General features: G+C 39.6%; 1 protein-coding gene across 3 annotated transcripts in view; it reads left to right on the forward strand.

The window, feature by feature from the left end:
- The window catches only part of SIPA1L2 (signal induced proliferation associated 1 like 2), a 330522-nt gene extending 316688 nt beyond the window's left edge, over positions 1 to 13834 (forward strand). For all 3 annotated transcript variants that reach the window (XM_073627936.1, XM_073627938.1, XM_073627937.1), the window contains one exon: positions 7127 to 13834. In XM_073627936.1, the coding sequence (XP_073484037.1) occupies positions 7127 to 7273 (147 nt within the window). In that variant the 3' untranslated portion in view covers positions 7274 to 13834. The remainder of the gene's footprint in view (positions 1 to 7126) is intronic.
- Positions 13835 to 14651: the final 817 nt, after the last annotated feature.

Raw genomic sequence — 14651 nt, forward strand, 5'->3', positions numbered from 1 at the left:
TGGCGTTTTCATAACGTTTTTTTAACAGCCTGTGTGCATGAGGGCTAAAGGATAAGTTCACCTCTTCAGAAAAAATAATAAATGCACATTTTTTTGCAGGTAAAAAAATGTGCATTTATTATTTTCTGTTGCAGGAGCTTGTAAAGCATTGCACCAGTGATCAGCAGATCACTGCTGCCATGCAGGTCTCCTGCAGACCTGTCAGTGTGTAGGTTTGCTTGTACCTCGTATGAGGAGGCCAATACATGCTGACAGGAAGAATGAATGAACTACCACGGCGCTCACAGTGCCATGGTAGTTCATTGAAAACTGCAAGCTGACAGCTGCAAAGGCTGCCTGACCTTTTTCATTTTCCATTCACAGAGTGATATGAATGAGTGATGCGAGCGGGTGTCTTTTTTGAATTTTGACCGCTAGCGGGCGGAGATCTCCCGCTAGCTGGCACAGCGGGGGAGCGGGCGGTGCAATTTCATAACATGTTACATCCCGAAAATGTATCCTTTAGGCTGGGTTCACACTATTGCGAATTGGAACTATTGCGAATTGGATGCGATTCACCACGTCCAATTCGCAATAGCAGGAGATTTTGACCAGCTCTCTATGGAGCCGATTCACATATCTCCGCTGCGACTCCGGTGCGAATTTGCACAGGAGCCCTGCGCGTTTTTTGGTCCGTTTCAGGTCCGAATTCAATTGAAAGAATCGGACCTGAAACGGTGAACGAGGACGCACCGGACCCCTGCTGTGAGCCGCATGCGAAGATAGTGAACCCAGCTTCAAGGTCTGACCACCAAACAGAGCCACCACATTGACTGTAGTACAGTGAATGCTTTCCAGTGTAGAAAGTACATAGAAAATTCTTATTTGTTTACAGTAAATTTTGTGAAAATTACAATAGTCAGATTCTTCCAAAAACTCTCAAGTGTTATAACTTATTTTAGTTTACTTCAGGAGTGGGTCTAAAGAAAAAAAAATCAAGACTTGTATATACTGCAGCTTACAGGTCCTGTGGTGGCCGCATTGGTTTTTATTTTTAAGACTTTTTTCCTTTTATCGTAATCCTGTCAATAACAAACTTTCTGTCTTAAGATGACATTGCTTACTTACCATACTGAGCCATGTTGTAAACTTTCTCAGCTGCTGATTTGGATTACAAACACCCCTCCTCCTCCTCCTCCATTGCATAAGGAAGAGGGGTTCTGTAGCTTCCAGCAAATAGTTTGGAAAGCAAATATCATTGAGAGTTCGGTTCAGAGCTCAGGGAATTCCAAGGATGCTGAATTTCTGTTAGGGTTAAAAGTTTTTTTTTGCACTTGTACAAAATGTTCTCAGCCTGCAAAAAGAAAACGAATGCAGCCCCCACATCTAAGGACTGGTAAGCTGCAATTTATAGTAAATTTTTGTTTGTGGATCTAGACACACTTTAGCTTCCAATTGAAAAGTAGCAGATCGGCATTTTAGAACACATCTAGGACCCTATACATGGCCTCTGTAGTGCCACATTTGGTGCTAATCATTGGATCGATGGACCAAGTCAACACTGATTTTAAATATCATATTGCTATAATTTAACAAAAAATTCCACAGATCACTCATATCTGGAGAATCTCAAACTGGCAGGGGTTACAAACATTCCCAGGTATATTTATCAGGCACTTAAAGTGATATTAACCACTTCAATATGGGGCACTTATACACCTTCCTACCCAGACCAATTTTCAGCTTTCAGCGCTGTCGCAGTTTGAATGACAATTGTGCGGTTATACAACACTGTACCCAAACTACATTTTTATCATTTTGTTCCCACAAATAGAGCTTTCTTTTGGTGGTATTTGATCACCTCTGCAGTTTTTATTTTTTGCTAAACAAATAAAAAAGGACCGAAAATTTTGAAAAAAATAAAAGTTTTGCTTTTGTTTCTGTTCTAAAATTTTGTAACTTAGTAAGTTTTCTCTTTCACTGATGGGCACTGATAAGGCGGCACTGACAGGAACTGATAAGGTGTCACCGATGAGGTGGCACCAATGAGCGGGCACTGACGGGCACTGACGATGGGCACTGATATGCGGCACTGATGGGCACTGGTAGGCGGCACTGATGGGTGGCACTGATATGCAGCACTGATGGGCATTGATAGGTGGCACTGATGGGCACTCATGGGTGGCAATGGGTGGCACTGATGGGCACTGATGGGCGACACTGATGGGCACTGAAAGGCTGCAAAGATGGGTTCTTATGGGTGGCACTGATAGGTGGCACTGCTTAGCACTGATGGGCGGCACTGCTGGGCACTGATAGGCGGCACTGCTGGCCACTGATGGGCATTGATACATGGCACTGATGGGCACTGATATGAGGCACTGATAGGCACCCCTGGTGGCACTGGAGGGGTAGGCATTGTGAGTGGGCACTGATTGGCAGCTGCCTGGACATTGATCGGCAGCTGCCAATCAGCTATCAGAGTGAGAAAAAGTCGATCACCGGCTCTTCCTATTTACATTGTGATCAGCCATGATTGGAAACGGCTGATCACGTGGTAAAGAGTCTCTGTCAGAGACTCTTTACCTAGATCGGAGTTGTGGTGTGTCAGACTGACACACCGCAACAATGATTGCCGCGATGCGCGCCCCCGGGGGCGCGCAGCGGCTTAATATCCTGAGGACGTCATATGACGCCCAGTCAGGATGTTGAAACCACTTTGCAGCCGTCATTCTGCTATATGGCGGGCGGCAAGTGGTTAAAGTGTAAGTTCACCTTTACAGAAAAATCTGTAAGGTGAACTTACACATGACCCCCTCCTCACCCTCCCCAGTCCCGTTGACCTGCAGCGCGGCGCCCATGTGATGGCACCGACCAATTAGAATGCTCCTAAACGTACCCCGTCAGATTAAGCTCCGAGGATTTCTCAGAATGGGAGATCACCGTGCTGCAGGTCAGCGGGACGGGGGGGGATGGGTCCTGTGTAAGTTCACCAAACAGATTTTTCTATTAAGCCGTAAAGGTGAACTCACCCTTTAAAGGCAATTTTTAAAAACATTAACAAACATGTCATGCTTACATGCTCTGTGCAATGGTTTTGCACAGAGCAGCCCTGATCCGCCTCTTCTCGGCTCCCCCTGCTGGCGCTCCTGGCCTGTAACTCCTGCTGTGTGCCCCCAGAGCAAGACACTTGCAAGGGGGGCACCCAAGCAGGCTCACTCCCGCTCCATTCACACACAGAGCTGCAGCTTGTCCCGCCCCTCTCTCTCCTCATGGCTCCCTGATTGTAATTGACAGCAGCGAGAGCCAATGCCTCCCACTGCTGTCTCAGCCAATGAGGAGGGAGAGTCCCCAGAGAGCCGAGGCTTGACATGGGACAAAGGTAAGTATTGGGGGGGTGGGGGGGCTGCTGAACAATGAAGGTTTTTTACCTTCATGCATAGAATACATGAAGGTAAAAACTCTTGAGCCTTTAGAACTACTTTAACTTTGATTTTGATCTTTGGTAACAGTTGGGTCATAGTGGTGGTCTCGCTGTAAAATGGCAGTGATTCTGCTACTTCTGGTAACACTCTCAGTGTGTTATAGAGAAGGGAACTTCCAGAGATATCAATCACCCCTCCCCCCAAACACAGAGGTTGACTGACAGAATTGTTCATCCATGTGCCATTCAGATCAAATCTCTGTCTTGAGTCATGAGACTTCATCACATGTCACCAACTGAAGTCTTCTCTAAAGCTGGATCTTTTGAAATAAGTAGAAAGTCAGACAAAAAATGTGACCTGGTTTTAAAATGAAAATAACAGTTCATGGTATTTTCACAATTTATTTTTCAAAGTTTACATAAATGAAGTATTAATTACTTACTGATCGCTATTGTGTCTTTATGCATGAAAGTAGATTTTCATTTCCAGTGTGACTTGCCAACTGATATGTTTTGTTAATCAGGGTTTAGGAAATAGCTCCTTGCCTTATACTTATTAACTACGGGACAGAAAAGGGTCCACACATACACTGTATCCACACCCTTCACTATTGCTCATTATATATATATATATTATTTATCGGCGTATAACACTATAGCACTTTTTTTCCCCTGAAAATAGGGGGCAAATCACGGGTGCGTGTTATACGCCGATAGTGTACCTCGGAGGGGAAGGAGGGGGGCGAGTGCCGCCGGAATTTACCGAGCCATCATCTCCTGTTTAGTCTCTCACTCAGCTCTCACGTCACACACACAGTCCCGCCTCCGCCACCGGCATTGGACCAGTGTTCTGTCTATCACAGGAGCTGGTCCAATGCCGATGGCGAAGGCAGGACTGCGAGTGTGAGGTGAGAGCCGAGAGCCAAATGAGAGCTGAGTATATAGGAGATGACGGCTCGATGATTTCCTGCACGGTTCAGGCTGCTTTGATGAGAGATGGTGAGGCTACAGATGGGCATTGAGGCTGAAAATTGGCATTAATCCATCTGCATTGATGGGAGATGGGCTGCAGATGGACATTGATGAAACTGCATTGAGGGTGCAGATAGACATTGATCAGGCTACAGATGGACATTGCTCAGACTTGAGGGTGCAGATGGGCATTGATCAGGCTGCAGATGGGCATTGGTCAGGCTGCAGATGGGCAATGATCAGGCTGCAGATGGGCAATGATCAGTCTGCATTGATGGGAGATGGGGAGGCTGCAGATGGGCACTAATCAGGCTGTATTCATGGGCACTGACCCTTACAGTAATTTGCTTTAAAGTTGATTATTTAAAAAATAAGTTTTTTCCTGAAACTTCCCTCTTAAAATGAAGGTGCGTATTATACGCCTCTGCGTATTAATTATGCCGATAAATACGTGTGTGTGTATATATATATATATATATATATAATATGGGTTCTATTTAAAAAAAAAAAATCAGCTAAGCTTCAAACATATTTATAATTTGATTCAATTGGGAACTTATGCGATTCTGGTTGAAAGTGGTAGACATTTTGACTAAAGAATTTATAAATTGACCCCTATATTTATCTATTAGAATGAATTATCTAAAAGGCAATGCATACACAAGCACATGTAACACTGGAGCTGATTTATTAAACCGGAGAGTGCAAAATCTGGTGCAGGTGTGCATGGTAGCCAATCAGCTTCTAACTTCAGCCTCAAACAAACATATTTAGAATTCGATTCAGTTGGGAACATATGGAAATCTGGTTGAAAGTTGTAGAAATTTTGACTAAAGCATTTATAAATTGACCCCTATATTAACGGGAATCATCTAAAAGGCAATGCATACACAAGCAAATGTAACACTGTGGCTGATTTACTAAAACTCGGGAGTGCAAAATCTGGTGCAGGTGTGCATGGTAGCCTTTCAGCTTCTAACTTCAGCTTGTTCAAATAAGATTTGCCAAAAAAATGGAGGCTGTATGGTTTCTATGAGCTACACCAGATTTTGCACTCTCCATTTTTAGTAAATCAAATCCACTGTGTATCTGCTCCCATTTCAAACAGGAAACACAGCCACAATCCCCCAAAGTGTCACCTAACCCCCTTCCTCCCTTCAGACCAATGTTGCCACTCCTGGCTTCTCTGTTGTACTGGTCTGGGGTTCCCTGAGCCACACTTGTCTTATCTCAACCTCTTCTTGTACCTCTGTGCCCCCGCCTGTCCCGGTTTCACTGATTTGAGAGATCTACCCTAAACAGTGTGAGGAAAAAAAGGCTGCAGGACATTTACTGTAGGAGAGCTGGGGAAGGTAAGAGCCTCCTGCACACCCCTTCCTGGAGTGTATGCACACGGTGGGGCACCAGCTATCCTAAGACATCAAACAGGTACCAAAGAAGCTGCTGAGGTTGCCAGAGGACAGCCTAGATCAGTGATAGAGAACCCTGGCACCCCAGATGTTTTGGAACTTTATTTCCCATGGTGCTCATGCACTCTGCAGTGTAGTTGAGCATCATGGGAAATGTAGTTCCAAAACATCTAGGATGCCAAGGTTCACCATCACTGGCCTAGATGCTGAGTATCACTGAGGCTAGAGAGCCTCTCAATGTCTGATGGACACAGTGCACTCTACACTCACACTGGTAGTCACTATATACTATGTTGCATACTGTACCTCATACACTGTAGACTTTGCTGTTCATTCTCATACCCTCCACACTTCTCTCCCACACTCACAGCCTGCTCTTATAAAGGCTATGTTCCTTTACTGCACATATTACCCACCTTCATTACTTCTGAAACTCCTCTCCTGCACATACTATCCACTTCCATATCCTTTGCATTCCTCTCTGCACATACTGCCCCCCCCTATTATGCCCTACCAACTCCTCTCCTATATAGTGCTGATCATCATACCCTCTGCAGTTCTCTTATGCACATACTGCCCACTGTCATACCACCCTACTCATGTCCATCACATACAATGTAAGTTAAGTAAACTAAAAAAAAAAAAATACTAATGATCCCTGTATATATACTATAACTAATATTATATACAGTGTACAAAAAACACAAGAAAAAGTGCAATAAAAAAACAATATATACACATTTCCTTCTGTGGAAGGATCCATATTAGAAATCCATACAATAGTACAAAAGTACAAAATGTCCAAATTCTCTTTAAAAATGTGCAGCAAAACCAAGTCCACCACACTCCTAAGTGTAAAACTGTCCACTTTGCACTAATATGGATGTTTTGCACTTTAACACTATTGTATGACTTTGTAATATGAATTGCTCAACAGAAGGAAATATGTATTTTTTGGGGGGGGGGGGGGGGTTGGAGATTTTATGCACTTTATTGCACTAACAACACTTTTTATTTAGTTTTTTGTTTTTTTTTTTGCATTTTATGTGTAATATTAGTTTTATTAATTATGCAAGGATTGCAAATTATTATTTATTAATATAAACACTTTTTAATATGGTGGTAGATATATTTCTTAGCACTGTTTTGCGCGTTATGATTTGAATAGCTGTATTGATATTTTAGAACAGACAATTTATAGGAGGGTTATATTTTTATATTACCATGCACAAAACTTTTTGAGTATAGTTTAAACAAAATATAAAGACTGGAAACTTTGAAGCTGTTATGCTGAAAGTCTAATTTGTTTATACTTCTTATATTTCCCATTGGTTCTTCACAGGAAAAAGAGCACAAGGCAATGTTACAGGCTGAAGTGCATCATTTACGTCAACATAATATAAGGCTTCAAGAAGAATCCCAGACCGCTTCAGCCCAGCTACAAAAATTTACAGAATGGTTTTTCAGCTCAGTGGAGAAGAAAAACTAATTTTTTTTCAATATATACATCAATGTTCAGACTATAATATGAAACAATGCGGCAATATGACATTTTAAACTAAAGTATAACTAAAGGCACTCATGGATAGAATGCAGAGGGATTAGAACGCATTTCAGTTGTCATTGCTACCTGTGCCCCCATTAGGGAGATTCTGCCTCTCTATTTGTCATTATCATTGAAATTGAAAGTAACAGTAAATACCACATTTTGGGTTGTCCCCAGAAAATTAATAGATGGGGACACTAGTTCTAGTGACCTGGGGGTCCCCAAGAAATTCCTTTAATTTGCTGGGATTTCTTCTAATTTCCTGTTTGGCTCTGGGACAGGAAGTGAAGGGAAATCTCCGCAATTGGACAAAGAGAAAAAAAAATCTGACAGCAGTTATAACCCTCCCTTGCTCTATCCGAAATGAAAAAAAAAATGCTTATAGTTCTACTTTAATTGTAACTGACACTTTATTAAACATTAGAAAAAAAAAGGTTTGTAAATATTATCTCCATTAGGACAGTGAGGTTGTGAACACCTAACTTGAATGTATAACTTGCTATGCTAGAGATTTTCAAATATAACTTTCTTGTTTTAAGGTGCACTTGAATTACAACTCAATATGCCTCATGCATTAAAGAGAAGGTGAATGGAGATGTTGCTCTAGCAACCTCTTAGAGTCACACTGTTATTTTTCTAGTGTAGTTTAGAAAATGAAATTCGACATCTGACAGGTTGTTATGGGCAATACAGGCACTTTTCATCCCTTTCAGTTCTTAATCATGAGGCTAATTGTGTTTTCTTGTGGAAGATGCTAAAAAGGTTGGATAGATGTATTGTATAACAGAGCTACACTTTCCAATCTCCCCTTACATGGTGCTCTAATGATTTACATGGATCGACATCGTTATATTGATATAGCAATAAGCACATCTCACATTTATTTTAAAGGGTTGAATCACAAGTTATTTATTTGTTCATGAATAGTGTTTGATTTGTTACTTATTTATATATATGTATTTATTTGGTTAGACGGCTGTTTACACCAGAAAAAAAAAAAAAACTTTCTGTAACTACTGATAAGCAAATCAAACAGTTTAGCAATTTTTTTTTTTTACATTTGTGAATGGTTACACTTTTTTGACAACATTTTGAACATATTTCACTTTTAACACTTCTGTATAGTTAAAGTTATTTTGTGTTTGCTTTATCAGTACCTAAATGTCAATTGACTGAGACACTGTTTTTTCTGCTTTAGCAGAGCTTAAAGAGAACCTGTCATTTATTGCTTACATAAAACAATACAATTACTAGGAAATAAAGTATGCAGATAACACGTGGAAATACAATTGTGTCAAACAGAAACTGGTGAACCCTATTGTTTCAGACAAGGTCTATGAGAAAGGCAGGCTATAGATGATGTGATTTTCTTTCCTGCAACCATAGCTTGTAGGAAAGAAAATAGCTTGATTCCCCCATAAACATATTCAGTGTTGATGGGAGAATCCTTTACACTGAGTTACTGTCTTCTCCCAAGGGGGTGCGGGTTTCAGGATGCTGTCCCTGGCGAGAGAACACAGTCATTATTTCTAGCAGCTATAGTCGCTGGCAAAAATCGCATGTAAAAATCCGACATGCTGGCTGTACCCAAGTTGATCGATGCATTGATTTGGATACAATCAGTCTGACCATAGATGGTTCGAATCTCAGCTGGTTCCTGCTGAACCGGCCCAGATTTCAACTATCTATGGCTGGCTTAAAACACAACTCTACTTTGAGAATAGCTTATATTTTACAGGTTAATAAAATGCACAAAAGTGTTGTCTAAAAAGAAGCAGTGTTTAATTTTGTGCTGAATTTGGCCTCATGAACTCTTAAGGGTTCAGCAGTATTCAGCCAGCATATTGAAATGTCACTTCAAGTTGTTCACATTGGTCATCACTGACTATACTGAGGATGTCACAGAAAAAGTGAAGTCCAAGCAAAATGAATTTCCAATGACGTTACATTCCATAGCTTGGTACGAATTTAAATATTACTCACCATTCCGCAATAGTTTTCTGTTTTATGATTTTTCCAAAAAATATTCACTTATATTCACTTCACTTAACTCCTCACACTGCATGCTTGCTCCAGAAATGTATCTTTTATCAATATTTCATATCAAGACCTGCAAAATACCTTTTTTTCTTAGAGGTCTATTTATCAGTGTTTTTGACCAAGAGTCACATAACTGTCACCCAAGTTTCACATTTTTCTATTGGAATCTTATGTTTGAATATTGGCTGGAAGTTGGGTGAATCTTGGGTGAAGTATATTCAAAGTCAATTTATTTTTCAGTTTTAGAGTAACGAAGGGTTAAAACCCCCATTAGGTTATTTTTTTTCTGCCAGGGAAAATTTCCCTTCACTTCCTGCAATGGAAAATGAGAGGAAATCTCTCTTAAGGGAACATAATTCCCACCATAGACAGTTGTTATAGAAACAGGTGTCCCAATTCATGAGTTTTGTTCTGGTAACAACTAAAAATTTTGGATCCCAACATTTTCTGCCTCAGTGACAATGGTCCCCAGCACAACAGAAGAGTGTGAATTCCCCCAGTGGAAACACAGACCTCTAGAAAAAACCTTAGAGAGGGCCTAACCCTTCCCCACTCTATCCACATAAATTCATGTGCTTTAAGTACATTCAAGCAGTTATTATTTAAACCATACATGTAGATACATGTTCCATATTTTGGCATATTTTGGAGGAAGGGAAACTTTTTCCAGGGTTGACAGTTGGCCAGTTTATCACATTATTTTTGACTGGAACAAGTGAGGTACTGTATGTTTTGGCCATCCTGAATGTAATAGTTCTATTTGTTCTATTTACACAAAGAGACAACAGTGCTTTGTGTATGCATCCAAGCAGAAGTACAGTGACTATTAAATCTCCACAGATATCTTATTTGACATTTATTTGTTAAGGTTATTTCTGCAAGAGAAAAGTAATGACTAGATTTTTGTCAGTATATTACTTGGTAATATAATTTAATCTCACTAAACAGCTTCAGGGTTATCTAAGAAGGGAGAAACATAATCATTATTTAAATTACCAACACAATTTAATTAAAAGCAATATGATTTCATGCAATACTTATTAGTGACTGGTTCTCTTTAAAGAAACAAACCGTGCTACAAAGCTGCTAGTACAAAGTTAAGTTGTACCTTTCTTTTATATTTTGAATGATTAATTTTCAGGTAAGCACATAATTGACTTGTTTGCCGTGTAAAATATAACTGTACTTTTATGAAGGAGATGATGGGTTTTAATATTTGTATATAAAGCAGTAGAATATGAATAAAACTCATGCAAATACAGTATCTGAAACATCACAGCTAATGTTGTTGCTAACCCTGAGTTTGCAAAAAGAAAAAATCTTTACTAGTGCAATAGATAAAAAAATATTTATTATTGTGAACTTTCATTTCTTTTAGCAAATCTTTAATCTTAAAGTGTACGTCTTCAGCAAAATTTGAAAGGATTAACATTGCTGTTTATTGCATCACTCAGTTCAATATCTATGTGTTCTCCTAGTCAGTTACCCAATGATGTGATGTTCCTCTTTGTTGATGTACACGTCAGAAAAGTATCGTTTGATGTAATGTAGTTCTTTAGGAACCCGTTTTCAAATTAGAAATCATACACCAGATATTAACATTTTAGATTATGAGATGCCCTTTTAAGAAGGCTAAGTATTTTTAATGCTAGGCTGCTTGCATATAAAGTGAGCCTGACACCTACACACAAAGAAAGCATGATGCTTAGCATATTTATATTTACATTTTTGACAAAAGTTCATTACTTTGAGCAATAACATTAAAATACTGAGATTTCAACAACAAAAAATATTACCAAGCACAATGTTGACCAACCCAGTGTTAATGAGTATCCTGGTAGGGTTTTAGGATGTTCTTCCTTGACAATAAGGGAGTTATGGATTGGTGGTTCAAAAGTCTTATGGCAGAATGATTCCTGTGTTACTATCTTGTTATACCTCAAGGAGTATACAATGGTAATGGCAGCATGTAGACATGTAATGCAAAGATATTTTGGAAAGATGAATTCTACTCTATTTATTCTTGAAATGTAGCACAAAAATAAAGAGCAGAATAAAAACACAATACCAATCCTAATGTAATAAAGCACAAATGCAATTTGATCACTTTGAATCCATTTGATAAACTCATTTTATTTGGCTTACTCAAGATATTTTCACTTTTTGTTGTAATTAGCACTAGCAGAAAAAAATACTTTATAGGTTAATAATTACGTCTTTCCTTAAAATTGATCTTACCTTAAACAAAAATCGTAAAATCTGTCCTTGAGTTCCATCATGGAACAGAACAGCAATAGGGGTTCAGCTAGTTCCATACATGTATACATACATGTAAGGGACAAATCCAAGAAGCATATTAAGGGAGGAATCCAGGAAGTGAGATTGAAAGGTACACCACCCACTGCATCTTGCATGGCAGAGTGTAGTGTGAACAGGATCCACTTTAGGGGGGCAGGGAAATGATGTGCAGTAAGTGGGATTTGCTTCATGTCAGAGAGGAGCAAGAGAAAAAAAATCAAAGGATAACTAAACCCAAGAACAATAATTTAATATAATGCAGCTTACCGGACCTTAAAGACGCTGCACTGGTTTACAGAATATTCATAGCAATTACAAAAAATGTCTACTGATCTTTGGAGAAATGCAGTGTTCTAGTCACTTCCTGTAACCTGGCCTGGAAGCATAAAACATTTGATTTTTGTTTCTGGTTTTAGATTCGCCCTAAGGCTCCTGGCAAGAAAGGACTGATGTGCCTTCAGCCTGACAAATGAGAGCTTACTGATCTTCTGACAGGAGCTATTGGGGGGAGAATAAGCTGTGATTAGTGTATGTGCTGAATGTATTGTGGTGAATGATGCAAATATTAATAATACACACTACTATTGTTGTAGTCAGTTGTTATTAAAATGGAGACAGACTATTTTCTTAGATGAAAAAATATTAACTGCGCATGCCCAATGTCTGCTGGTATTTTACATAGAAGTGAATGTAAGTGCACATCACAGCAATCTGCAAGGGTGGATGATGATGCTATAGATTTACTAGAATATTGCAGTTGCTACTGACAAGTTACAGTAGGTTACATCATACAAAAAATGGCAGCAGACAGTGGGCATGCACAATCGCCAGTGTCAGGAGATGTGAATGTGTCTCCCAGGTTGCCATCTACGGGGTTCACCTGACAAAACTGACAGTTATTCTTTCACTCTCCTGCAGGACTGAGTGCATTTTAAGCTTTTTCTCAAATATATTTGGCCACAAAATCCAGATCATGCTATGTAAAGCTCCCTGAATATTATAATACTAGCAAAGGTGTGCCAATTATGACTGTGCTGTATGCTACATTCTTCAAAACGATCAACACAACATAATATGGGCCTCTGGATTGCCCCAACTGTACCCTGTCCTATATATGACACCCTGGATTTTCCCACTCCATACACTGTGTTGTTCATCACCCACTCCAGACTATAACATTCTGTACACTGTGCAGTATTGCATACTCCACACCATTCCACTAAAAATACTTATATACTCTATACTGTAATATGGGACAGTATAATAGCGAGAGGTTTTTTACTCACTGAGACTTTCACCTCATTCAATGTACACTTTTGCTAATATAAATAATAGTAATAATTTCCATCTGTGGAGCTTGTTTTCCTCTACTACTTTACAATCATCAGTCTAAAAAATGTGTTCACTGCATCATTAATACAGTTGGTTATTGGAATGATGATGTCATTAATGACTTTTAACTAGCAGTAGTATTCTGTACTGGAGACTTTTTTGAAAGAGAAGTCCTGTTAGCTCATCTTCTTCAGCATAACTGCAGCAGTCATAGGTAGGTATGATCTATGAGCACAACATTATCTGACTGTGATCAGTTATCAGTGAAACTATGATGTGTTTTCCCTCTCATTAAAAGTTGTGTGAGGGGAAGCTACAATAATACATAACTAGATATTTACCACTTAGGGCCATCCTAAATATAAGGTAACATAGTCAATAGGCTACTGAAGGCTCCCAGAAAACCTGAAACATAATGTACAATGTACGTAATGCAGTATAATATGTGCTGTGGCCACAAGGGTGGTATCAATGTGACTTTTCCAGCACCACTAAAATGGTAGGTAACAATTTTTAACTTAAAATGTGGCAGCAATATTAATATACAGTATATATGGATTAAGGCTGCACAATCCATATTTGCCTTAGGCCTCAAACTTTACTGAGCCAATGCTCTTGAAATTTCTACTGTGTATTTCAGTATTTCTTTAACAAATTAATTTTAAATACCTGATTTTAATGCAATATAATATGCAGCAACTGCAACATCAACATTGTTGTCTATGACGTATTTGCAATAATTAAAAGTTTCAATATATAAAATGCTACAGAACAGGAACTGTTGTACTAGAGTTTATTTTAATGTATGTTAAAATAAAATCATTAATTTCATTATTGCCGTTTAATGTTTTCTTTTTTGGAAATTCCTTCTCATTTCCCATTGCATCCCATTAGCAGTATGTGAATGTTAAAGTGTATGTCCAGGCATTACCTAATTTAACCCCAAGCCTTCTTCTCTCCCTCTAGAGCTTGCCCCATCATTATATTTTTCCATTATTCCTGTTGTGAGAAACATATTTATTACTCCCTATTACATCATCACCGGGCTCGTAATACTCCTGCAGGGGCAGCTACTGAAAGCTCAATTCCTATTTCTGTAGGCATGTCCTCAGGAACTACATGTAACAGGGGCTCTTTTCCTACACACAATGTGTGGCCAGTCTTTTTGGAGTCAAGGGAGTGAGGGTCCTTCTTAGGGAGGTGCGTGTGATAATATGTTCTGACTAGGCCAGATGTCTATTTGGGCCTAGCATATAGCCTGAAGCTGTCCTGCCTGGTTGACAAGAATACAGCACCCAAGGTGGAGACCCAGGGTAAGACGTCCTGCTGGAGGCGGAATGAGTCTGACCCTTAGAGGTTTCTGGTACTCCCTTGGAGAGGATGTTTGGAGGCACCCAGTTCCTGGCTGTGGAACTATAAAGACATACCTGTATTAGCCTGATGGTCCTTATTTTTGCAATACACCGTGGCCCACATTCTCTTAATACACTGACAGGTGGAGTGACGTTGGAGGCTGGAAAACATGCCACTGGAGGTATCTGAACTCCTGACCCTCTCTCTCTGTGAGCAAATTAAACATCTTTGAAAAGACAAAATGTGACTTGCATTCGACTTTATTTCCAATCCTCCTCTATAGCCACGCATCCACCCT

This window comes from Aquarana catesbeiana, linkage group LG04 (assembly GCF_042186555.1).
Source record: "Aquarana catesbeiana isolate 2022-GZ linkage group LG04, ASM4218655v1, whole genome shotgun sequence".
Taxonomy (NCBI): domain Eukaryota; kingdom Metazoa; phylum Chordata; class Amphibia; order Anura; family Ranidae; genus Aquarana; species Aquarana catesbeiana.